The sequence below is a fragment of the Lineus longissimus genome, chromosome 3 (assembly GCF_910592395.1).
Source record: "Lineus longissimus chromosome 3, tnLinLong1.2, whole genome shotgun sequence".
Classification (NCBI taxonomy): domain Eukaryota; kingdom Metazoa; phylum Nemertea; class Pilidiophora; order Heteronemertea; family Lineidae; genus Lineus; species Lineus longissimus.
In genome coordinates this window covers 2,069,858-2,096,476 of record NC_088310.1, presented here as the reverse complement: position 1 = coordinate 2,096,476, position 26,619 = coordinate 2,069,858, and the positions used below count along the sequence as shown (strand labels likewise).

General features: G+C 42.1%; 1 protein-coding gene and 1 non-coding gene across 2 annotated transcripts; one reads left to right on the top strand and one right to left on the bottom strand.

Annotated features, from left to right (window-relative positions):
• The first annotated feature begins 635 nt into the window (after nucleotides 1-635).
• LOC135485332 (uncharacterized) lies at nucleotides 636-26,619 on the top strand. Its single transcript, XM_064767225.1, has 7 exons — nucleotides 636-974; nucleotides 12,062-12,422; nucleotides 19,280-19,415; nucleotides 21,939-22,068; nucleotides 23,382-23,524; nucleotides 24,948-25,090; nucleotides 25,305-26,619. The coding sequence occupies exons 2-7, from the start codon at nucleotides 12,068-12,070 to the stop codon at nucleotides 25,418-25,420; spliced, it is 1,023 nt and encodes a 340-aa protein (XP_064623295.1). The 5' UTR covers nucleotides 636-974; nucleotides 12,062-12,067; the 3' UTR covers nucleotides 25,421-26,619.
• Trnaa-cgc (transfer RNA alanine (anticodon CGC)) lies at nucleotides 18,133-18,204 on the bottom strand. Its single transcript has one exon. It is a non-coding gene; the product is annotated as a tRNA-Ala (tRNA).

The window sequence follows — 26,619 nt, the reverse complement described above, 5'->3', positions numbered from 1 at the left end:
AATAGGTAGGAAGCCCTGTAGATAACCGCCTGTCGTGCCTAACTGGAAGTGACAATGAGAGAGAAATGTCGACCAGTGATCGAAGTTGGAAGGCTTCATCCGTTTTTATCATGTTTACCAGTCGGGTAAGGATCCCGAACGACGAGTAGTCGCCAAAATGAGCTACTCCAATTGGCCTAGACACCCGTCTATTCGAATACCGGTGTAATGTTTTTGAGTGTTTCTGTTTTTGAGTGTTTCCCCTCATTGTTTGGGAACGCTCAAAAATAGATTGACGAGTTTTTCTGTGTATCCCCCCTATTAAAAAGTCATGGTCTCTCTAGCTGCCTATTGTTTGGAAACACTGACACATGGGGAACAACCACAGATGTTACACCGGTGTGAAAGTAAATTTAGCCCACTGGAGACTATAGTCAAAACCTTTCGTTCAATATTGGTTTATAACAACCCCTTCTCCACTAGGAGTCTAAGATCACATTCACAAATGTACTATGCATTATTTCTTTCATTTGATGCTTAGTTTGGGCGCTACAAGCGATGAACTCAGCGAAACTTCTTGAGAAAATATCTCTCTCAAGCGGAGGGACCCACTTACATCACACCCCGTATTAAGAAAATCAATAGCTGTCTGGCGCACTCAGCATTCAGTCGAGTCGAACGACGCTGACGGTATAGGACAGGCGAGATGATCAAAGGCTTATCAACAAGTCCTTGCAAATGAAATATCCCCCGATATACCGATCTTGGATTATACTGTGACTTGGCTCCTCTTCAGGGATGGAGTGGCGAAATGTAGTTCCGGATTCTCCAAGCAAAAAAAGTGACGCGTAACAATAAATCTTCGTGTGGGATATCTTTAGTAATTTAACAAAAGCAACACCTGTAATTAGCTTATATTATAATTTGGATACTTCAGTATTGTAAGATCGGGAATAGTACAGGACAAGGCCTTGCTCTTACGGATTTATAACAGGGTAAGATTATTTTACATTGTACACTTGGATATCTCAGTCGAATATGATATTAAGTAACTCCCGTACATTGTGTTGTTCGTGATTATAACTTTATAGTCTCTGTAGATTTACCGATGGCACTAACAAGCTAACATAATCATTTATGTCAGCTTCATGCCCTTACGAACTGGGCCTACCAATTCATGGCCTTGTTAAGCAAGCGAGTGCCAACCTCCAATTTACAATCACATTTTTAGCCATACCTGAATCAATTTACAATGACTGATTCAACTAATGACAGTCTCTTACACCCATTTATAGTCACTGATCGAACTACCAAGGAAGAGAATAATGCCATTATTCCGTGAGGTTGTCTCCTCTGTCGATCACTTCTATTCTATTTGGTGTTAATGGGCCATCTAACGCAACCCTAATGAGATTTTTCTTTATATCAGAGGCCATTTACGCGTCGCCTTAACCGACATTAGCCCACATTAGGGCGACTTTGATCTAGGGGAGATCCCTTTAAGCTGTCTTTCTTCATCCAGTAACAATGAAAAGAGCACAAAGCAAACGGGGTTTGAGGCACCCTGAAGCTCTAAATGCGGCAGGGGTATACATTTTGATAAGATGCAAAAGCCTTGGTGGTCAAGATTAAATGGGGGCACACTAATTTGTCGCGGCAATGTGGTGGTGTACGTGCAATTGGTCCACCAATATTTCGTGGTGTACTCGCGAATTTACGTGTATACAGGATACAGGAATTTTCCTGGTCATTACGCATTCAAAACGGATCGGAAAGAAAAGGATCATCATCATAATGATTGATATATTATAGCACGTGTACACTTGTATTGTAATATATACCTAATGAAAATGTATGGCGTGCCCCCTCATCTTTTATTGTCTAATTTAAAGTGACCATCCGATCTCAAGCCATTTGAGCAAGCAACCTCTCTCAGGCAATCCACAATCGTGGTCGCCGGGTGATCTGTGTGCTGGCGTGATAAGGCCCACACAATTTCCTTCTCTCTTGCAATCGCCATCGTACGGTGGCTGGGAAAGGACATCACATGATTTTTTTTCAACGTGAAAATGTTTTTTTCAGGAAATATCTCGATCGATGGACTTGTTATCTCGATCGCTCGAGATAAATAACTCGATCACCCGACATAATATCTCGAGCGATTGAAAATCAAAAAAATCATGTGATGTCCTTTCCCAGCCACCGTACCATCGCGTTGATTCAGACTGAGCGGTTTTAAAGCTGTATATCTAAAATCCAATTTCCATTTGGAAACACCATCAAGCTTGAACCACACACGAGCGATCACTCCGCGTCTCCGCTCAAAGAACATTTCTTTATTCGAACAAGACAGGTTCTATGTATGGTGATGGTTGGACGTGCCAGCATAACCTGGAGTATATTTTGCTACTATCGTGATATCGTTAAACGTACTTAGTCTACACGTTATATGCACTCGGGAGGAATCTGTTATCCATGTTGGTGGAGTTTCGAACTAGTTGGCACCACTTTCATGGAGAGTCCCTTCAAGCAGTAGTTATCGTGCCAATAGGTCGGTGGCAGCAAATGGGTTGCCCTTGATCTGGTCAATGTTGTTTGGATATGCTCGCATTAGGCTGATTTATGACCGCATTATCTCTCCCTGTATGGTTTATAGTCACAGTACCATTCATCTTATCAAAATGCGCTTTGTTGGTGTATTTCATTGAACAGATAAACCTCCAAATCCACATGATTTACATTTAAACCTCACGGCTTGAACGCAGACTCATTTTTCATGGATACAAATCTTGGTAATCCCGTCTCCGATGTTCAGAATTAGAATAGAAAGCTATAAACAATGTCCATGTAAACCAATGGTGCGGTACCTCATGGTTAATGCATAGCACAACACAAGCTTCAATCTCTCCTCGTTAGTCTTACTTTCTCCCCTCCAGACCTGCCACAGCTCGTTCCGGGCGACAGTGACCAATATCGCGGTAGTCATTCACAAATCATTTACCGGCATGTTCACTGATGGAGGATGAAAGCGGTCCATTCCAATATACTGCTGATTTCCTCCGTCATGGCCCGAGACAGTCACTTGGTTCCATGTCCTGCTTTCATCTTCGCCGTACTTCACCTTGAATGCATACACGAAATGTATTTCCAATGTCGTACCAATTTTTTTTTCTTGACTCAGCAAATTTCAATCAATAACCAACTAGTATATCAGTCGATGAACAGGACACGATTTATCTTTTAAAAAGCCCCCTATTATCAGGAATCAATACTTAGTTCTAGGCTTCTGTTGAGCCATGCAGTTTTGATCATAGTTTTGCTAGTTGTTTGATCATAGTTTTGAATATTGGTAGTACATGTGCATGTACATACCGATGTATTGTCCGTCTAACCATTCACTGGTCTATGGAATGTGCAAGCTATCATACGCCGCTCAATCCCGCTGCCTTCGACTCTCGCACATGCCACAGTTACAATTATTCCATAGCGCCAAAGTGACATCTCCTAGCCGCTTCCATCTTTCCCGGCTATTAAGCAGCTTCCTGTACTTATCTTGACAAGGTCACATGTCAACAAGTCACATGACAGCAAAATGACGGCCACATCAGTCCTGCAGTTCTTTTAATGGTTGTTGACCTTGTTAAGGTCACGGTACGGTCACGTTCTTCATGGTACCAAGACAGATACAGCGTCATGGAACTCTCATAAAAGAAACACAGGGTTTTTTTCCTAGCGAATAACCGTTATATAACTCTAAAGAAAAAAATCATCAGCAAAAGGACTGATTCCTCTAGAGATGTTTACTTAAAAACGTGACATTTTGCCTATCAGGTTCATTGGCTATTTTTGAATTCGAGAGTTGTGCCACAGTGGCCAACCGCGGCTATTTCTCGCTTGTTCAGATGAAGCAAGCCCTATGAGTACCAAAGGTGCAGAAGGGTGATCGGGGAACAACAATGAACAAAATAATTGTGAGAAATGATTATGGCTTTTTGCAGCACATTTGTGACATAGTTATACTTGGTGGCTGTGAATAGCGTTAAATGAAATGAATTGTTGTGGTTTTTGTGATCCAGGTTTGCATGCTAGTTGGGCAGGCCTATCACGCAACGGATCCCCAGGAGAGAGCGGAATGCTTCATCATCATTACCTCTGGGTTGAGCTGTGTTGGTTTGGCACTTCAAAGGAGCAATTTTGATGATTGGCCAGCGGAAGGTATTGTGCGTGTGCTTTGACTTCTTCTGGCGAGACGACGGAGAATTAAAAGCGAACAACCTCACAGTCGTTGTCGTCTAAATCCTGCATTTCGGTCCCAGTAGAGGTTATTTCTTGAACATGATTGCAGGATTCTTACTTCTAATGCCAGGGGCCATTTATTGATATGTACGCTCAATTTTCCGATATTTTAAGTACTCCCTCCCCTGTTCACCACCCCGCTGTCCAACTATCAAATTGCCAGTCGAGAATAGTTTTTTATAGATTTACGTGTAAATTCAATTCCCCGGGCAGAGCTTGCGTTTTAAAGTAATCGATTATCTCCTGTGGCGCTCGGCGATAGTGCCATTATTTTATTATTCCTAAATGTGAGTTTCGCGTTTTATAATGTCTTCTAATATTTCTGTGTCTCGGGGTGAAACGGAAAAAATGACTTATTGAATTTGATTTATTTTGTCTTCCCGGTTTAGGAGCCACATAAAGAACGTCATCTGCCGCGAGTGGCTGATATCAACTGATCACTGATTTTCTGCTTCCACACCGGCCTCTCTTTAGCGTGACTATCTACTTCATGACATTTTAAAAATGTTTATATCAGTTACTCTGTTTATTTCGGGCCAGCCTCAAAGCTGCAGTGCCTAATTACCACGGCATACGTGGAGTGTGATTAGCTGTGAACGACGATAACATCAGTCCCGCAGGAGGTTTCCCCTCCGCGTGGCGTGTCAATCTTCTCAAAGTGTTCATCATCAATGTCCCTTGTCGTATCTGTTGGCGCATCGTGGTCGGATTTTTTCCCCATGCTTATTGGAAAGGCTAGCCAAAGCAAACTACATTCAGCGTTAACGACGACCTTAGGCTCTTTTAAAACTAGCCAATGGCATTTCACCCAATACAATCTCGCAAACATTTATGGCTGCTCGCGGCAAATGTCAAACAGAATGCTCCTGATTATTCGGAAAATGGATCCTAACAGCCAGAAGTGTGGCAGATGTTTACCCTTCTCAGAAGAACAGGTTTAATTACCCAAGACTGAAGCATGTTATTTCGAGAAGGTTTTCTCGCATCTCTTAATGGCTCAATCAGTGTGGTTTGAAGTGATGTATTAGCTTACCACTCCAGCGCCTCACACCATCGGGTGACAGCCACGCCATCACAACTGGGATTACTAGGGCCCTGTTCGTGACAAACTAAACTCCGTGCCATCTGGAACCGGTGAACATGATAGTTCCAGACGGTTAGGTCAGTATCGATCCGATGATCCGGTGTGGATTTTAACAGGTTGTTGCTTGTATCATGATGCAGCAGTATCAAAAATTAGAATTTCTGAGCGTTAAAAACAACATTATTGGAGTTTCGTTAGGAAGATTAGAAACACTTTGAGATTTTCGCCGACTCAAAAACCTTTCGGGGTTTTCGTTTATCTGAAAAACCTCTCTTAATATCTGGGAGTAGTATTCAGAGAAGTGATTGCTGTTTTCGATACACTGAAGCAAGAGTTGCAGAAAAAATACCAAGTGGAGAGAAACTACAGGGGTCAGAGAACCGGCAATAATGGGCTTCTCTAACTTTGTTTTACGTTAGATAAGTCCATCCATTTCCTTTTAGCAAAAGGTGGTTAAATACGGCGTTATTGATTCGTATTGACATAGTCACGGCGAGAGTGGATGCCACATTAAACAGGTCACTGATGATGCTGGCAGTGGGATGGGAATCCTTCATATATGATGCTAGGCGTCGGGTTCGCTATGTTAGTGAAAGCAATTCACGTGTGCTGACAGCTTTCATGCATGAGTTGGCCGTCCAGCAGTCGGCAAAGTTGCGGGAAGTGATTATGTTATGGTGCATGTCAGTAATGCCAACCAAGCTTACATGTCAGACTCGGGTTTATCATCCGGAAAAGGGATGTCATATGTAACGAAACGATGAAACCAACCACCATCACAAACAGAGATCACTTAGAATTCTTGGCTTAGTAGTTACAGTGGAACCCCGGTCGGCGACCACCCCGCTATGACGACCAAGAATCGCCGGTCCCGAATGGTTTCCTCTCTAATTACCGTTACAAGCCTCCCCCCGGTGACGCGACCATTCAACTTCGGTCCCATGAGTGGTCGTGTTACCGGGGTTCCACTGTACTTACAATCCAAGACGTCTTCCACAATGGTATAATGACATGATATCGATATCATCATGCATTAAGCATTAAATAGTGCAAGTGACATTTAGACCCGATCAGGGGGAGTGATACTCTCTTCATCGCATCAATGTTTCGTTTGCTCGGTAAGTGCCGAGTGAACGGCCCTGTATGCCGAGAGCAGGCGTCCGCAGTAATAAGGACGACGATGAATCTGAAATCGACATCAATGACTCCAGTTATTGGCTTTCGTAATTCTTCCGCCAACCATATAAAAAGTGGTCTATTCCGCTTCGAGTTCCGCTTCGAGTAGCCTAACATAAGAACCAAAATTAATTACCATTCCTTCATAAAGTGCATGCAACCAATGCGGACGCTAAGGTCTTACCCCCTTACAAACTTGTTATTGGCTCCGAGATTAAAACTGTGGGTGCCTTTTTCAGGAGATACTCAGTCGGTTATTGGCATAATCCAATACTTAGTTTTCGCTGTAATGCTCGACCAAGGAACAGCCTTTTTATGCCAAAAAGAAACCACCCAAGATGGTTTTTCTTTTGGGGTTCATCCGACAGGCAATTAGACACGTACATGTACATCGCATGCACTGATGCGTATCCATGGGTTAAATATTGTATGATGCATGTATGCGTACATTGCATAGACATGCGTAAAACACAGATGTACCCTGATGATAATCGAAGCCAAGGATAATGTTTAAACGCTATCATATGAGCAGAGCCATATAAATCCTGGTAATCATTACTAGTGAACCCGTATCGGCCAGACGGCCTAGCCTGAGGGCTAATGCGTAGTAAGTAGGCCTAAGTACCCATTGACAGCAAACCGTTTTCCTATATAGGCAATTCGAAGCACTGCCACTGATGTAATCAATGAAGGAATGGTTCCTTCCCATTTTTCAATTCTACGACTTTTTATACAACACGCTCGATAAATAGCTTGTATTGGCAGTTCTGAATTATTTGCTAATTACATTTCTGTCATTTACAACTGAGGAGTTGCCTACACAGCATGTTACTCATGATAGAATGCGGCAGCTTTTAGCCGTCATTACAAAATGTCAATATGAATTTTATAAAAAAAGTTTTTAAACAGATGTTTAGTGCTGTGCTGGAAGCAGGGATTAGTAGGTTCTTAATTGTTTCGCTGTAGTTTGGAGGTGGGCTGAATTTCTCAGGATAAAAAACTGGATTGATCCGTTAATAATAAGCTGGTGATTGATACAATAAGCGCCTTACTGCTGTTTATGACTGACACCATCCCGGTAAACCAATTTAAGGCCTTCTTAATCTGAACTTCCCTATATAGCTTCCGAACATGCCCTTAAGCACATTAGTCAGGCTTCAGTTTGAGATCCACCTATTGGTGACTTCATGAAACTTAATCTGGTCCACCTTGCTCCTGCTTATAGTCTTCCTTTAATGGTAACGCGCCCTTGTCGTGGCATCCATCAGTGACATAATTTGGAAGTCAGAAACGTGCAGAATCTGCCGAAAGTCAATCAAACAGTTAAATCCAATAACAAAAATCAACATGTTGAACATGACCGCGAGCAGACAAGGCATATCACCATAAACAGCTCATTCAGATTCAGCAACAATTCAGTTATTAATCCCCGCTGGCTGGCAAACTTTAAATTTGATATGAAACCAATAGCGCTGGCAGACATGAGATGGTACACGGCTTGGAGCGGGACATCTCAGTTGAAAATGTCAACATTTACTTTTATATGACGCCGAGACACTTCGCGCCTCTCTTCATCATTTTATTGGCAAAAGGCTCTGGCTTTGTTTAACTTAAATAAACTTCTATTGACATACAGTTTTCCTTCCCAAAAGTTTATACACTTCAATCAACAACTCAACTTTGTCTCTCTCTCTCTTCAACTACAACATGCTGGAATGAACGCCTATTTCTTACGGGAATCTCATCATCAACTGAAAAACCGGCTTTAGTTTCATCAATTTCATTGTTTGTCTTGCATATTTGAGAACAATGCAAACTTCAGAGGGTCTTACCATACACTGGTCGAGTATTTCGTCATACGCTTATTACGGCTGCTAATCGCTAATCACTATCAACAAGCTTTTGTTGTGGACAACAATGTATAGCCCCGAGATGGAAGCAAACTCTGATCGCAAAATCACCAAATAAGAATCCTTTTTGTGTTTATATTTTTTTGGCCTAAAGTGGTAAGCGAGAAACCATGGAAACTGTAGGCTGTATCAGGTGAGGGTAATCCTTCAGACACCGCTGTACGTTCATATCGAATCTTGAAAAATACCAAATGGGCGATTACCAGTTTTATTGCCGCCGTCACGCGCTACTGTGGTAGTGATTTCCCATAACGATGTCATTCTTGTGAGCGGACTGGTGGTAGATCTTTGTCCAAACATGAAATATGGCCTGTGCGTCCTCAATGGCCGTGAGTCTGGAGAATTGTCTGGTATAGCATATGTGGGTGCTTCTGGGTGTGAATCTTGGTCCCTACAATGGGCCGGTGTAGCATATGTTGTTGTTGTTGTTGTTGTTGTTGTTGTTGTTGTTGTTGTTGTTGTTGTTGTTGTTGTTGTTGTTGTTGTTGTTGTTGTTGTTGTTGTTGTTGTTGTTGTTGTTGTTGTTGTTGCTGTTGTTGTTTACCATGTTTCAGTGTTACCATACAATAAACAGCAAAAGAGACCAACACTTTTCACTGGGGAACACTGAAGAACTTCTAATCTATCGTTCAGCGTCCCAAACAATGAGGGGAAACTCTCCGAAACGGAAACACTCAAAAACGTCACATCGGCCTCGAATGGTTGTTGTTGCATGATGTTAGGCATGCACATTAAAAAGTAAACAAGGTAACCAAAGAATACTTAATTATACGCCGGCGTGTCCGGATGCAAAATCTGAAAATTTTGTTTGAACTTCTGAAAACCGCAGATTCAAATTTCTCAAAGCAGTATACTAAATACTTTTGAATATCGCCTAGCTCTGTGTAAACCCAACAGTTGTGACGGCGTTATTCTATGGTAATTTATTCATGACATATGAGAAACCTTTACCTTCATTGTCGCTCCAACCTAGAATGTCGCACACCAATAGCAACGAATCCGACTCGAATACGTCGTGATCTTATTTCATTTGTGTGAATAACAATATTAATCCTTTCCATCCTATTTGACATTAAAATTGTGATCACTGCTTGAGCGAGACGCATCAACAGGACACAGTAAGCTCCATGGAATTAGAGATTCCGAGGGGAATATCTCCGCTTGAGTGCATCATAAGTTGGCCAGACCACCCTGTGCATTTTACAGAGATATCACGTACAAATGTATAAACGTTCGTCAGTGGGAACAGTACAATCAAGCATGCAAAGACAAGATGTTGTCAAGAGATGCTATAATAGTGCATTGATGTGTGTAAGTTTGCAGTCAATCACGATGGAATGGACGAAAGCTGATGCAGCTCTTGTCTTGGGAAATAGAATTTCAATTTGTCCCGATAATGACACGGAAGATGTTAAAAGGCAATTTACGATCGGAATTTTGGCAAAATAATTCAGCTGGAAAATTAACTTGGAGGCAGCCAATGATAATGCCGATATAAAGTTGATTACACCTGAGAGAGTGGGGATTTTCCGGCATACAACAGGCATAGGCTTTCTTTAAAAGTACTCGGCATTTCTTGACATTCAGCTGGGTATAGTACAATCCTCGGTGTGCAAGAAATCAAACTACAGTTTAACCTGTCATTATTCTAATCTATTTTCAGTATTGCCCACCGAATATCATCAATAAATAGCATTGAAACCAATTGTTAAAATAGCTCGGTTACGCCTCGTCTGTGAAGTCATGCGTTAGATGAAATATGACCTACTTTGGGACTACACACCTACTCGGCTCTTGTGGTGCTCTACACTATTTAACTTCAAAAAGGTATATCAATTTTGATATAATCCGGATAACAGCTGATAGAGTTGTCTTTAAATTTACAAAGATTACCAACAGTTCCACCTACAAGCAAATCTTTGAGCACAATAATATAAAGTTTTCGATTTAAATCTAGACTTCATATTAACAGAAATGTATCCCTTTTACCCCTAATAGATAACGAGCTAAACAAAGGTACTGCTTCCAAGAACAAGCGGTGCAGTGTTATCGGGGTTCAGAAGAAGTTCTCTCTTCGCTCTTACTAGTTTGATTTCGGATTAATTCAGGCAATGATACCATGTTTCTTGATCTGATTTATGTTTTGCTCATGTTGCCCCCGGGTAGGAAACGCTGGATAAGATACATCAGCTACAGTGACATGAATGACGTTTTAAAGCTCCATTAGACATTTGGAGTTGGAATTTGATTTGAATATTTAAGAGTTACACAGTATCGTTTCTGTACGATTGGCAGGTCGTGATGCCTCGCATGTTTTGTAACGGCACAGCAGACAACACAGTTATCAGTACATGCAGCAGTGGATACACGGGCCGCCATACACTGATGGTACATGCCGTATACGGCCATAGACTGACCGCCTTTGGGCGGAATTTAACTTAGAGCAGCAGCAAAACCTCTGCGAGTTCGCCAAAAACAACAAGAATATTGATACGCCGTTCTAAATATTATGAACCGTACATGTAATGTAACGGAAGAAGGACAAACTTGCTATATTCAGTTCTTCTGTTGACACTCTCAACATGAGGAATGGCCCTTGGAACATTGAGCAGACGACACAGAAAGGATAGAGCAGACTGACTTTCTCCTGGCTCAACTATACATGTACATGTACATTGGATATTGTACTACTATTTGACTAACAAACTGATTCCGCCGCAACCGAGAGTCAACTGAACTGACCTTTCCTAATACATTGATTGCACAAAGTAATTTTCTTTTTTTGTTATTAGGTGGCATTTGAAATTATGTACATGTACAGTACATGTACATGTACGCATATAAAGATTGTACAATGTTACCGTCTAGGTCTTTGCCTCTTGTCAACTGCATTGCCGGAGGCCGACCACCGTATTTGACTAGTTGATTTGTGAGCTTGTTTACAAAGGAAGTAATTATCGTCTGCATCGATTTGAAGCGTCTAATTTCAAATCATAACGAGATTATGTTTACCAAAAACGAGGCCATGTTTATCATCAAAATAGTCCATTATTGATTACCTCAGATTTTGACGATAACGACATGAACTAATCATTACACACGCAAATCAAAAATTTATAAATCTTTTAGAGCGGCGTATTGGGCATCCAAATGCGCTGGACACTAATTAGAGTGTATGGATGTTTTTTATCCCGTTTATTATTACACGGTATTAACAAGAGATGTCAGCCAAGCATTAACAATATTTTGGCGGACCAAATTTGAAGTATCAATTTTGAACCTACAACCACTCTGGAACGATTTCCGAGAGTTTCTTCTCAGTTAAGAGATAAGCACTTCCGATATAAATAATCCCTATCATATAAATGTAACTCATATACATGTAGTCACGATTTGTGAGCTACACATTAAGCATGAGTGGCGTTTTATGGTTAACACTTACCGTTACAATATTTGCGAAAAGTGGTAGCGTAATTTGAGATTTGTTGATTGGCGCAATGAAGATGTACGAGTGTTGCAAGTATAAATGCATCGTGGCTTTTACATAAGATGCGCACGCAACCCAAACAGGACGAATCTTTCTACCCCTGATACTATTTCACCTTTCTCGTTTCAGAGCGCGATGGAGTCCGTGGTAACAACAACGTTCTTCACACGATTATTCTTAGTATCTGTGATAATTGTCATGTTCTACCCAAACGTCGGAACCTCGCAAAATGACGACCAGCTTACGACCGGAAGTACGATATTTTACAACGTCAACAAGAATGGAACAGAGATACAAGAAATATGGAACGCATCGGAGGAATACGCGACAGCGTTTCCAAGTTTCGTGTCGTCTGCTACGACTGTTGGACAAATTGAGAGGAGTTGGTCAGTGGAGAGATTCCCCAATCCTTTGATACAGCCACATGAATGTGGTATGAAGAAAAGACAGTTTGTTTGTGATCCTGATCACGTCTTAAATGATCTAGAAGGTAAAACTTATGTTCTCGTATATCATTGCGTTCGTCGGTCAGTCGTAGCTGTACTTCCGTATAGTTTAGTTGTTTAGTTTAGTTGAGTAGTCTACCTGGCACGCAAGCATACCCTTTTAAAAGAACTAAGTTGACATGTAGCTTATGACTAAAAAGCTCTTTATCAGGAAACGCCCTGTCTAGTGACTTTTTCTTTAGTGTATGCCCTGGGGATATTTTTTGCAATCATCAGTCGAAAAAGGAAATGGGGTTTTACAATCGCATTGGTTTGGATTACGTGGGTATAGATTTGTGTGCTGTTCTTATAGAGAAACTGTGAGTGGGCCATTAATACTTACGAGCGCCAAGGGATGGCCGTGTGAACGATCTCCGAGATCCATACTACTTACTAGCTTTCAGCAGCAACTAATTATTGACGTTGCTCTTGCAGTTCCATTGGCCTACATGTACATATGGTCCAACGTAGGTCGACTCCCTTGAGATACCAATATATCGCCAATGTAACTCAAGTCTACTGTTGATATTCAATACATTGGATATCGTCATCTTACAATGGCGACAAGCTCACAAATACTTGATAACCAAAGGTCGCCCGTGTAGGAACATCCTTTCTCTTGAACCTCTCAGCGGAATACATACTGCATTATTTATGTCTACAATATGCATGCTATAGATACCATGTTGTCTTGACAGTCATCCACCAAGACCAAGAATTCTAGCCTGATTCCTGTTTGGCAAAGAGATGAGCTTGTCAATACGTTCCGTTCAGATCAGTTCTAAAGTCAACAATGCCCCCTTCCAGAATCACTACTCCGCAGCTAATTACAAACGCGATCTCATTGGCTAAACTCAATTTGCATGAATCCAGGACCTAGAAAAGTGGAGTTTTCGTTTCAGTGTCATGATCATCTTGTAACATTTTGCAGGTTCAGTAACGCTATGTTTTTGAGTGAGAATGAAGGAAAAAATCGACCTATCGAGTGCTTATAACTAATTCACTGGAAGATTGCGTGTGGATGCACTTTTTGGAGACGCGACATGATACGGATCGTTAACAAAATTTTCTTCTATCTTTACATTCTTTCTCTATGTTGAGAGCTGATCTTTCTGTCTTTTTTATATTTATTGGAATTCGATAAGATTTGTACTCTGATGCGAAAGTAATCTTCGTATCGCTTTTGAGTTCTATGGAACGTTTTGATGATCTCCATAGTTTCATTCATTCATGCCTCGGACTTGAATTCACTCATGATTTCTGGCATTTTAGAACACGCTCGCGAGAGAAAAGCTTATTTCTTACTGGTTCCGAGGCGATTTAATCAGAATTTCCAATAAAATCCCCAAAAACTAAAACCAGGTCGACTTTCTCCTTTGACAACCTTCCAAACTTGTCACTTGAGCGGTGAATGGTTGCGTTTATTCGCCCATGAGGGCATCGGATTGTGAGTATGTTAGCGTTACGAATATTGGATTACTTGTGGGACACGAGCACAACCTCATCTGTAGCTTCAGATTTATTGAATTAAACATTAGGAACAACATCAAAGTGTGGAATCCCAAGTCGAATGCCCAAGTAAATATTTAACTCAAACATTTGGGTTGGTATACCGTCTGTGGTTGGGCGAAGTCATAAATGGCGCATCGGGGCTTTCCATCCGCAGCAGAGAATGCTCTAATGATAAATGGATATAAACGCTTACGGCTCCCGCCAGTATTCATGATTTCTCACTGTTCTTACAAGCTGAGACGCGCGTTGAAACAGCTTGGCATTTTCTCCGTCTCAGGCTCTAGATATCCTTCTGCAGGCATCGACAGTGTTTCTGCCGCGGGTGTTCCCATCTGATTAGTCTTCATCGTCTCTTGACCATTACCTTCCTGAACGCTCCAGAAAAACAAAGTGACTCATTATGCTGTGTGTCTCATTTGTCGTTGAATGTCACGCTTATTCCGAAAATCTTACATCAGTATTCGAGTTGTGTTGCTACCTGTCTCAAAAGCATTTAGTACATTGTCGGCAAACTGGCCTCAACTTCCTTAATGTCATGGAACACACCTATGCCACGCCTGCCGGTCAATCCCTTGCTACATGAATCTCACCCAGGGACCAGAGCCATCAATAATCTAGCCTGAAAAGACCAATCGACTCTAAAAGGATTGGTATCGGCTTTCTTCCCTGTTAATAAATAGAGAGCTCCCTTGGTACCGGCCAGCGGGGCTGGTTAAGTATTACCGTGCGTGATGGACTTGTTTCAGCTAACAGCAGTGGTCCCTCCGACCTATGGATTCAGAAAATTAAAAGGAAGGCTGGACTCTGACCCGTCACCAACAGCTGATCTCACCGAAGAAAAAAGTTACTCAATACGGCACTGGTTGGGTCCTGCAGATTTCCTGCAGCAGCATCGTGATCGAGATTCAAGATTCATGTCGAGTTCCAATCTAAAGCACGGAATGGTACACCGACTTGCAGTTAAGAAAAAAACGATAAAATAAACCATTTTACCAATAAGCCATTTACTCTCGACCACAACCAAATTTAATGCAAAATGCGTTTATATGACCAAGATTCAGAAGTCAGTTGGGCGAAAGTCGCCTCGTCATGGTGGACGGTGCGATTCGTAAGGAAGAGGTGGATGCATGGTGCTGGCAGTGGAAAGATTATTGTATTCACAATCACTGTGTCTGCTTCTCTTTGGTGCTAGTAAGAGTGCCTTTATTTGACTTCTGGTAGAGCCCAAATGGCAGGCAATCGGATCGCTGTCAGGATTACCCCTGGCGTGCTGGTCATTCTGCCGCAGCCATGCGAGATTGCCTGACATCCGTGATGTTCACCAGCCAAAGGAACCCATTGTGATTAGGACTGACAAGCTCACGATCTAATAAGCTCCATTTCCCGTGAGGAGCATTCCATGGATAGAGGACTATTTTGGGGTCGAAGAAATGTATTTAGGTGTTGGAGGTTGCATTTTCATCAAGCCCTCACTCGAAGTCAAGTGTCATACGTGCCATGGGGCCTCAATGCGTCAAGTTCATCTGATTATGGAATGAACCCTGTAGTGTTTGGCAATTGTATATTTCGTAAGGTGATTACCGTGATCTAAAAGAACAGGAAACACCAAGATGCAATTGGCAACGTTAAGCAATGAATGCAGTTAGAGATGTCACTCAAGTTAACTTAAGACTTTTCTACTATCACTTTTTGAAAGGTCAGCTCCCGGCGGGGATCGGTTGTAGTGCTCTCGGATCAGCTTCAGTATACAATGCATGCATTTGCTTTAGATTCCTTTCGAGAATACGGCGCTGTATGAGATCGTGCATGTGTGACAATTAAACTCGCTGAAGTCTTCCGAAAATCTATGCATCACTTCGACAACCAATTAGATCCTATTATCAGAGGCGGTAGTAGAATAACACGCGCTCTCCATGACTGATTGGGTCTTGTAAGTCTCCGGTGACATGGACATGTATAGGAGGGCATCCTATAGATAACCATTTAGCAACGATATGTCACGGAAGATACGTAGATGGGCTGCCGGGGAATCGCGAAGAGCCATGAAAAATTTGGAACTGTGCTTGTACGTGAATATGGTCGTCCTCGTTCATGTGTTTTGCATGGGCATTTAAACAACCAATCAAACAGATGCCCCTTGAACAGATGAACAATTGCAGATTGTCTGTACCATTTTACAGTCGTACCGGCTCACAGACACCATTAATATTCCGACATGTAATGTGTAGATCAGCCAGCTGCTACCCCAGCTTGATGCACGATCACCCGAGAATAAATCTTGAGAGCACTGTACTTACATGCTGTTTCCTAGACAATCTCACATATCCTTTGAAATAATAAACCATACCAAAAAAGCTCTTCAATGCTCAATATATCACTAAGATCTACGAGGACATTGAAACATGCCTAATCTCTCACCAAGATTCAACGACGCACTCGAACATGCTTTAAAATATATCAACAGTCAACACAGAAGGTCCGACCAAAATGTCACACAAAATTCAGCATACATGTGGACTGTGGGCCTACCAGGGAGCGACCATACAAAACCTGTGTTCACCTCGCCCTCAGCCTGGAACTAACATTGAATACATGCATTAAGTTACCTCACCACCTACAAGGGGGTAAATTAGTTTCACGACTGAGTTGGTTTGATTAGTTGAGTTACTCTGACAGCCGATTGATTCCCCTCATTGTCGTAATACAATAGAGAAGGTCGGCGAATTCCCAGGTTATTAGATTTCCCTCTTGGTGCATGATCCACGCCAGGCATTACCAAGCAGACAATAAGATTATGTCCCTTTGTATGCCATCCTCGTACTGTTGGTGGTTTCCAATACACTCCGCCTCTCGATAGTTTTATATGACGTAGGGTTGAAAAACCCTGTATCTCAGGATGTTTGTAAACAGGTGGCAGACTTCTAGGACTTCTTCTGCTTTTCTGTCTGCTGATGTCTTCTCTGTTGGGCAATCAGTCGCCACCTGTGTTGCTTAATCTTCTAAGATTTCTTCCGCGTTTCCTCCAGTTGATGATTTCTTTTGATGCTCTGAATCGTCAGCGTTGTTTCGTTGGTGGAACCGTTTGGTTCTTACCGGTGGTTTGCGCGTCAAAAATGAGCACTTCGGAAATTCTCAAAGATTACAAGCTATGGTATCTCCTGATGTTGATATGTGCTGTGGAAGAAGCTTGACTGAACGATGTTTGTCGAGCTGCAGGATATGATGCTGCAATAATTGAAATGCTACTTTCAAAAAACACCATCGACCCGAAGGTAATAGATAATACGATCTCTATACCTCCAGCGTCAGTCACGTAGCAAATTGGTTTCGCTAAATATATATTATACATTCATGACCTAAATGATCGGACTCGCCAAGATCAATAGATGGGTGAGAGGCAGTGATACAAGCATATTTCCTCGAGATCCTGCGACACACATGTACTGGGACGACATTCCGAGTGACCTGTGGGACTTCTATCAAATACACCACCTCTCCGTATACCAATATGGTATGGTATGGTTTGCCTCCGTGAACACTCCGTTTTCCTGTAGCTCGTGGGTCACGTCTTATGGTATGTGCTGTTTGACGGTTTTACCTTATCATACGCTATGAATCTTGTCGATCTGACTACTTCTTCCGTAATTGGCTGCTAGTCCCCCTCGGTCCGGCGGTTGCTTCTCTCGGTCGATTAGCCCACGGTGCTCTGATCTGTCTGATTACCAGCCGATCGTGTTGGCATGGATCAAATAATGTCTGCTATTGTCAAATGAAGACGATACTTATTTCTATACTGTTGACCGTCCGCTTGACCCAAGTGGAGACCGGGAGCTTTCGCAACCCATACGATGAGCTGCTACAGAGTAAGTATCTAAATTTGCTTCATCGACGACCGAAAAAGTCCCCGTTTCGATGTACCACTAAGTCAAGAAGGTGATATATTTGTGTCAGATAAATGAATTAGCACCACTGCAGAAGATTAAAATGTCCTCGGACAGAATTTCTGGGAACAAAGGATTCTTTTACGCGCTTCTATCCCTATTCACGGTCATGACCTCTATAGAACCATGTACCGTAATCCGTCAGAAAAAATATGGCCGGACACTTTTTCAAGGTGGACATTTTCTTCTTCTACATCGTACTTGATGACACGATAAACCGTGGTAGGTTGATATAATTGTGCAGCTCTCCGTTGAAAAAGGAAGGCTCCAGCGGGATTCGAACCCGCGATCTTCAGTTTGCGAGACCGACACCTTACCATTTGGCCATACAGCCTTGTTTGGCATCAAGGTCACAATCCGGGCGTTTCACCAGGTTGTTGAGCTGTCGCAATGGATTCAAGAAACAAACGAAACACATTGTTGGATGACTGCAGGTGATTATTAGAACTAATTTTCAATGTTTATCTTAGTTACATTTCCCCTCCCAGCTAACAGGAAGGCAATGGAATATCTTTGCTTGTCTTCGCCAATAAAAATCTTTCATTTTCCTTTGCCGTCAACCACATGTAACAGCAAACAGTGTTTTTGTTTTGCGAAGTTTCAAAATGGCAGCTGTTCTTTGAAGTCACGTGACATGTCACGTGATATGAACGCAGGCAAATATTGACAATGAAAGTTACTAAGGTTTCTGCGCCATACGCGTTTTTTAAACCTCACTCCACTGAGGATTTCTTCATGAAGGAACCCGCATGGTGTTTCAAAGTGTTGTGCATGTACAATAGTTGTGGTGCTTCATAACCTCAGTACCAAACTTTGAGTCACTTCCTTTCAAAATCAAAACGAAGTCTGTCATGTTTCTATCGGCGTTGTTCTTCACTCCGACAGTCGCCGATAAATATGCATGATTAGACACTGTGCGTTACACAAGAGCTGACTAGATACTACCGGGGGATTGCCATGTAACAGTTCGTGTTCTCGGAAAGAATCATTTTGACATCCAATGTTCTGAGGTCGCAACGCCCTCGTGTTGTGCACTCCCAGAAATGGTGGTAGATTATTCATTCGCTATGCCTTTGCTGGCCTCCTCTACATGTATGCAGTCACACTCTGACAAACGTCACCTGACGATGAACTCAGTTTCAGTAACCCAGCTGTCATGAAGGACAAGTCTAAATGCCAGCAGTCGAGAACTAGTTACAGGCGATACGGGAATTCCCATAAGTGGTTGTCGCATTGTTGCAATTTTCAATTATTCGGTGTAGCTAGGAAATCTTCCAGGTTCCCTGATGCATAGGAGTTGTACGTCCAGCATTAGGGCGAATGGCGGGCCAATTTGGCTTAAACCCCAACACAATTGCAATGAAACGAAATGTTTTCAGTTGTTTTTCGTGTCACCTTTCTTCTTCCAGTTGCCCGGATCATGAACATCACCCTCGGCATTCGTTTCAACATCGATTACTGCGCGTGTAAGGCTGGCTGTCCCAAAGGTATGAAGGGGTACGCCTTCTCGGTGGCCGTGGTTAAACAAATCAAATACAAAAACAGGTAGGTACTTACATTTTATTCGAAGATAATAAGAGTTTTTGAAACCTGCACAGCGGATACGTGACGTTTGCGTGTACCTAGCATTTGCGTAGGTTTGAGTGCATGGAAAGGCGGTGAAGGGTCGCAAAGGCAAGATTTTTTAAACAATCTTTGTAGATTGCAGAGGCAGAGATATACGTAGTTTGTTCAACTTGATACCACATTGCAAAGACCATTTCTATCACTGTACTGACCGCGGTAATCACGAACTCTTTGATTAGAAATGTGACCATCAAAGTGAGCAGATCTTTGTAGGTAGAAACCCCGAGTAGAGTTTGCCAAGATGCTTTCATCATACCAGAAAAAATGTAACGAGGAAGTAATGAAACCGAGGAACGCGTGGGGTTCGCAAAGGAATTAGTGCCATCAGAGGAAAAAGTGCAAGTCTGTTGGTTGTCAAGTAAACACGTCTTTCTTATTCCAAACCGCGGTCCTAAAAGCAAAATATCGCAAACAACATTATCCAAATTAAACTTCAGTGACTGATGACTTGGCTTTCGTATCGAGGCGCTAAATTATGAATATGTTCTGCATGAAGTTTTTGTAAAAATCAAATGCGAAGTTTGACTTTGAGATTGCGTAGTGCAACTGTTGGTTATCAGAAAGCTTGGTTTTGTAGTCGGCAAAGAGACAAGCCACGTTTTTCTAAATCATCATGTAAAAGATACTATACTTGAAACGTTCAACCGTGGTGCAGTGAGGTCTTTGATATATTGGAGAATAATGATTATTTGCCAGTGATTACACCGTATAGGCCGTGCATTGAAAATACCGGAGTTGCTTTGGGCAAGTTGTAATGAAAACGTTGAAATCATTATTGACTTCAGTGCAAGGCATTGCCTTTTCGCGGACCAGCGCTTCATCATTTCAACAGATTAAAATCATTCCACCGAACACGGGTGGCGTATGTATTTCGATATTTCTGTGATTAAATGCCAGCGGCGTAAAGTCTAACATCATATTAACGGTGTAACTCGTGGTTACAGAAAATGAGAGTGCTTTATCTTTCCTTTCTTCCTGAAACAATGGCATCCGGCCATCTTGAAAAAGTGGGTCATTATTACCTCCAAACAACTTCATGAACAAATAGTGAAGAATTTTTGTCTTTTCCTTTCTTCCTTCAAAAATGGCATCCGGCCATCTTGAAGAAGCGCGTTCTGAAAGTAGACCTGCATGGTTACATTGAACTGTCTTTTTGAATGCAGTGATGCATGTCACAGCAACGTTATTCTTCTTCTTTTCATGAAGGTTTGTCAAATACCCTTCAGACAGCTTCGTTCATATATACATGTATTTCTAGTCTTGTTTACATCACTGCTATAACCTGAAGGGGTTTTAACTATAGCCTTTACCTCTTTCTTATTAATGTCCCTTGGGAGCTTGTTCAAAGCGTCTAGACATGTCATCCGGCATATTTTCTTACTTTGTCATTTACAAGGCCAATTACCATACAGGGAAATGTATCATCCGGCTTTGTCTGTGACGTGAAGTGTTATTTCTGACATATTTATATTATATTTATTAGTGAAAAAGTCTAAGAGCTTCTTGATAGACCATAATCGCAGAGCCATGGGAAATAAACGCTGGCGAAAGAGGACTGGGCATCACATCTTACACCAATGAAACCTCGAGACATCATAAAACATTCAAAAGTGCGTGGGCTGTGAAAAGAAGTGCGTGTATTCGGTCTCGAGATACAGCCGCCTACCCATCATTCTCTGGCCTCAGTCCACATGTCCCAATGCGTTCCAAAGCTTGCTGAGAGTCATGAAATGATAATTCAAAAAAGATATCCCAACATTGAAATGATTAGAATGAATAAGCAATCTATTAATGCGTTTCAAGAACTCAAGTATTGCGTAGACACCAACACATGTTTGTTGAAAGCGTACACAAAATTGTTAACGTGGTTCGACAAAAAATCTCAACAACCGTTAGCATGTTCTTGTCGTCTTTATTCAACGACAACAAAGTCTAAAATGTTCGCCCACATGGTCAATAATGCCATCAGATGCACAGGGATATATAATAGCAACCCATCACTGCCAGTCGCCGCTTCGTACCAATATCGTACTTCAACCGTGAACTAGTGGCTACAAGCTACATGTATCTGCATACCGATGAAATGTGACTCCTTTTATGTATATCAGATGCTGGCCTTATGCCATTTGCGTGTTGCTTTTTCCTTCTACCCTGGCTGAAAAATAAATACCACAATTGAAGATTTTCAAACTAATTGGGTAGTTGTGCATCGGTTTACGTGCATGTTGACGTGTTCATTCTACTACAGCTAGTCAAACACAGTGGTTAAACATCACATTTCCAGCTTCAGGGTGATCGCTAGAGTGGTTATTTCGAGGTGCTCTTGCTCGAGGCTCCCCTCATGCTCTCGTCGAGTGAGCATCATAACTGTCAATAGATGCCGCGGCCAACGAAAGTGTTTGTCTGTCCGTAATCAATCTCATCCATCTGTGCATTTTGCAGGATTCCTAAGACCACAAAGGAGAAGTCCATAGCTATCCAATATTTCGGCGACTACCTCCGCGCCAAGAAGTGGAAGTTTGGCTATTGTGATAATGATGGAGTTGTTGTGCTGGTGACAGACGATAAAATGGTAAGTCAAAAAGCATAAGAAAGTAATCCTCTCTCCATATCGGATATAGTCGCTTTCAGTCTATTATGATCATAATCAGTATCGTCTATTCCATTTCTTTTCCAATTCCCATTCTTACGATGCGCTGGTGACGCTATAAACCATAGTTTATATCACTTTTTACGACTACTGTCTAATAAACTCGACTGTATTCATAATTTTTATCATCTAATGCTATCAGGGGTAAGCGTTAATCACACAGCTGCCAGAGCCTGAACATTATTCCCCCAAATGTGTCGTTCCACTTTTGACATAAACATCTCTAGTTCCCATTTTTCACATCTAGCTTCCGATTCACCATCATGGCCCGCGAGTTCCAACAATGACATCTTTATATCTCAACAAAACAATATCCGGTAAACGCCGGCGATGTCATCAAAAACTGCGCAGCATTATTGCCTCAGGACGGAAGTGATAGCTGTGCTGTTATTCCTCCCATTGCGTCGAGTCTGTTGACGAATACTGGAAAAAACTCCATCACAGCTTGCCAAAGTGATTTGTCCAATGGTGTGATGATCGTCGCAACATTATTAACCATGTCAGTCGACAACTTATGATGGTTGTATTATACGCTTCTCACGCAACGATATTCATATTGCAACAGTGAGTGGGAGATGACCCCGAAGTAGATGACTTTGGTTTATAAGAACGTGTTCTCGATCAGGGATGTTGCTTGAAAAGTGTATAAAGGAAACAACTGTATAGACAGGTGTTCATCTTTGTGTAAAACTCTGAGCGGACCTAGAACAGCATCTGAAGCTGGACAACGTCCAAACACCCATGCTATGTGTAGGGCGGGTTCGAGCACTGAGACTCACCCCCGAACTGGCGTACTCGAGGCGTACCTTAGCGACCGCAAGGAAGTCGGGCGCCATTAACCTTCCCTGAGCCTTTATCCGTGTCTAACAGCCTATGATACAGAGAAACCAATTCCTCTCTTAAAGACTGGCATGGAGTTCAATTGAACTATCATTACGTGAACTGCACAATTTCCAACAGCCATCTAACCTGCCAATGATGGACTTACACCGCTTCTGAGAGCTGCACAAGGCCCATCAGTGACACGTTGTTCTGTTCAATTGGCATGCACTTTCAGTTATATACCCCTCCGTTTCAGACACCATCGAGTCGGTAAGCAACAAGTCCATTCATCAGTCCAATTGGCATGCATTTTTTAGCATTTCCTCTATTTCAGATCTGCATCATTGAGTTGGCGTATTCCTCAGTCCAAACGGAATGCACTTAGTGTTAATGAATTACCTCTTTCCTTTCAGATCTACACCTCGCTTGGCTGGTGGGCCATCGTCCGTATTATTCCGCCTCAGATCTGCATCGCTAATGCCACGGCAGCTGCTGACAAATACGTCCAACAAGGAAAATACGGCCAGGCTATCATCGCAATCCTGGAACATTATCAGTAGGTACCTTTATGAGATTGGGTCACGTTTTCAAGATTTCTTTTTTCTGCACCAGCCGGAGGATCGTTATTATACTCGAAAGATACATGTTCTTGCAATAACGACGTGGTGCTTTTTCTAAGAAGATGTTACTGGTGCTTATTACTTGCACGGGAGCAAAAATGCTGCGTTCCAAAACAGTGTAACCAAGGGAACATGGTCTCTTGTCGGTGTAGCTATGACCCTGGAAATGTTAGCCCTGGGCCCTAGAAAAAAACTGTATAAAGTATCACGCCAAATGGTAAGTTGAGATATCAATAATGTTACCTTTTGGTATATCTCTATGGCTAAACCATATTCGTACTATATATTTTTAGCATCAGTCATATATCCATAGCTCAGCCTGTCCCCGTCAACATTTTAATGCTCTCCTTCCCATCTTAAACAAAAGCACCTAAGTTTTCGATGGTTACATTTTGTTGCGACTATTAGCGCCAGTTTCTTAAAACATGTTGAAAGAATGGTTTGAGTGCCATCTGGTGTACATGTATCTTCAAAAAGCTTTGTCACAGAATCTCCGCCTCAGGTGACCCTCAGCGCTGAAATGTCAAGATGAATCGTGACTCTTACTGCACTTCAAATTGAAATGCACAATACTGAAGCACCTCTAAAATGGTATTTGAAACTCGTTGCAATCAGAACTTGGGCGTTTTATATATGTTATCATTTTACCGTCCCCCAGAGGCGACTTCTTTTTTCGTGCACGTTTCGATCTCAACCTAACTAGCAATATCCTCAACTCCCCTTTACCTAATTTCTATTCACTGTCACCGAATATTCCCGGGGCGTCCCGAACTACATTTACTTCTCCCAGCTTATTGAATTCCGTGGAACCTTTCCCCACAGGGATTGGTGAAAATGATGGCTTAATTCCTACCATATTGGCCTCGCTGATCACCTCTTGAGAACTAGATTTAGTTAAATGGGGCTGGCAGTGTAACTTGATTATCTATCTAGTTTAACGATATGATGATATGATGAATGTTGAACGTGTGTCCTCCAGCAATGTTGCTGGTTGATAGGTCAGAAGACACCGCCAGTTTACCTCAAGCATTGATAAGACCATCTCTGGCTATATCTCCAAAACGACAAGATACGTTAACGCCAAGAAGAATAGCGTCTGCATTTCTTGCAAGTTTCAGCACATCATTTTGCTTGTCAACGAACAGATTAAGTTATTTTGTGTCGGTGACATGCTGGGAACAAAAAAGGGGTATATTGTCAACAGTTTTCTTTTTAATACAGCACAGTATGTATGCGCACTGACAGACCACCGAATTCTTTTGCTCGGTCACCCTGGTAGATCGTTAATAAGAAAATAATACATTTTGTTACAACCGAAATTTGAATCGCAGTGCCATTATTTCAGTTTGCTTCTTTCAGCAAGTACCTCCGCCATGGCAACTGCGAGGAAGATATCTTGAGACCAGAAGAGGATTCTGGGAACTACTCTGACCCAGTTGTCTGGATTCTGATTGGCTGCATCGTCATCGTGTTTGTGCTCCTGCTCATATTGGTTATTGTATGTGAGTATGCATTGATTGCTTTTTTAATGTGGTACATCGGAAGCTTAGCGATCGTGAAGATTTGCAATCGGAAGAAACATATATTTGTAACTTTTTATGAGTTTGATGTTTTTGGTCGCATTTAAAACACTTGCAGCAACCCAGTGTCTGGAGCTGGGGGATCAAAATTCTTGAAAAGTTGCTGAAGCATGGCCGTCACAATTTTTCATTGCAGTCAAACCGAAGAAAGACGACAGTGAAACCACAGCACTCCGTACGAGTTTCGACGAGGGTCATTCTAATGATGCTTTCAGTCAGACGTTAGATATTTACCCGGACGACAGAGCATGACCTTCAACCAGCGCATGTGCAAGAGATGCCGGAAGACACGTGACTTTCAGAGAGGATTACATCGATGAAAGCAGTATCTGGGTCACTGGCTCAGATGGTCATGTTGTCGGTGATGAAAACACTGAGTTCAGAACGACTTGCGCATGCGCTGCGGGATCTGAGGTCTTTACGCGAGCTAGTCAGTCTTCACCAACATTGCAGGAGGAACAATTTGCACTGACGTCGCATGATCCTCAAATCACGTGATGAGATCTAAACTGAGGAAGGGTTCACAAGTATGATTGTCCTCACTACGACTTGCGTCGAGGTCTGTGGTTAACTCCGCGGTTTAACGTATTCCTACCAGAAAAGATTTCCGGCCATTAGACATTAATACGATTTTCGATGATAAGCGAGAGTTCGGCAACTCCAGGGTGGTCAGTTTTTGCTTCTGACCTTCCACCAGAGGCTCACTGCGACCCACGCTTACCTATTGGTTGTGCTTCAGGGTAGATTTACGAGTACGATTGAGACAATACACGCAGTGCTTAATATACATATTTTCACGCAGCACTGCTTCCGAATAATGAAGAAATCTCGTGCGTTGTATTGTAAGAACGCAAGTGACACGGCTTTGTAACCACCTTGTTTTGTTGCGGATTGGAGGCTTACGTTATCTGGGGGCTGTGAACGTGCGCTGGGACGTAGAGGCAATTCGTTAGCGTTTTTTAATCTCAAATATGCGTCAATATGGACGGGCCGTCGCGATTGTGAAACCGTCGAGAACTTTGTGCGACGGGACTTGCATGCATGCCGATGTTGTTTGCCAATCTTTGGTGACAAAGCTTAAATGGACTGTTTCTTCCTATACAACCGCGGCATCGAGTATTTGGGCAGCCTACGATGGAGGAACTAAATAATTCCTTCGATATTGTGCATACAACAAATGGTAACGATAAATACTTTCCTATTTAACCGTTTAACAACTTTCAAATGGTGAAATAGTGACGCCGTTGTCCCGTAGCTCTACTACTAGATTATACGATAGACTCTCTGCACCATCCTGTTCTACATGACTACTAGCGTGACGTCAAACTACAGGTATCGGGCTAGAATTACATGTAGGCGAATTGTGTATATTTTGTAAATTACTCAAATTCTACTTTAAAATATATTTCCGTACGCGTTTAGTTATAGCATCAGTGATTATCTATGTACAT

Bases quoted from the DNA above. Each gene is read 5' to 3' on its own strand.
- LOC135485332 (XM_064767225.1), top strand. From the start codon at position 12,068: ATGGAGTCCGTGGTAACAACAACGTTCTTCACACGATTATTCTTAGTA. The intron at 23,525-24,947 runs GTAGGTACCTTT...TGCTTCTTTCAG, and splicing joins GCAATCCTGGAACATTATCA to CAAGTACCTCCGCCATGGCA. The intron at 25,091-25,304 runs GTGAGTATGCAT...TTTTCATTGCAG, and splicing joins GCTCATATTGGTTATTGTAT to TCAAACCGAAGAAAGACGAC.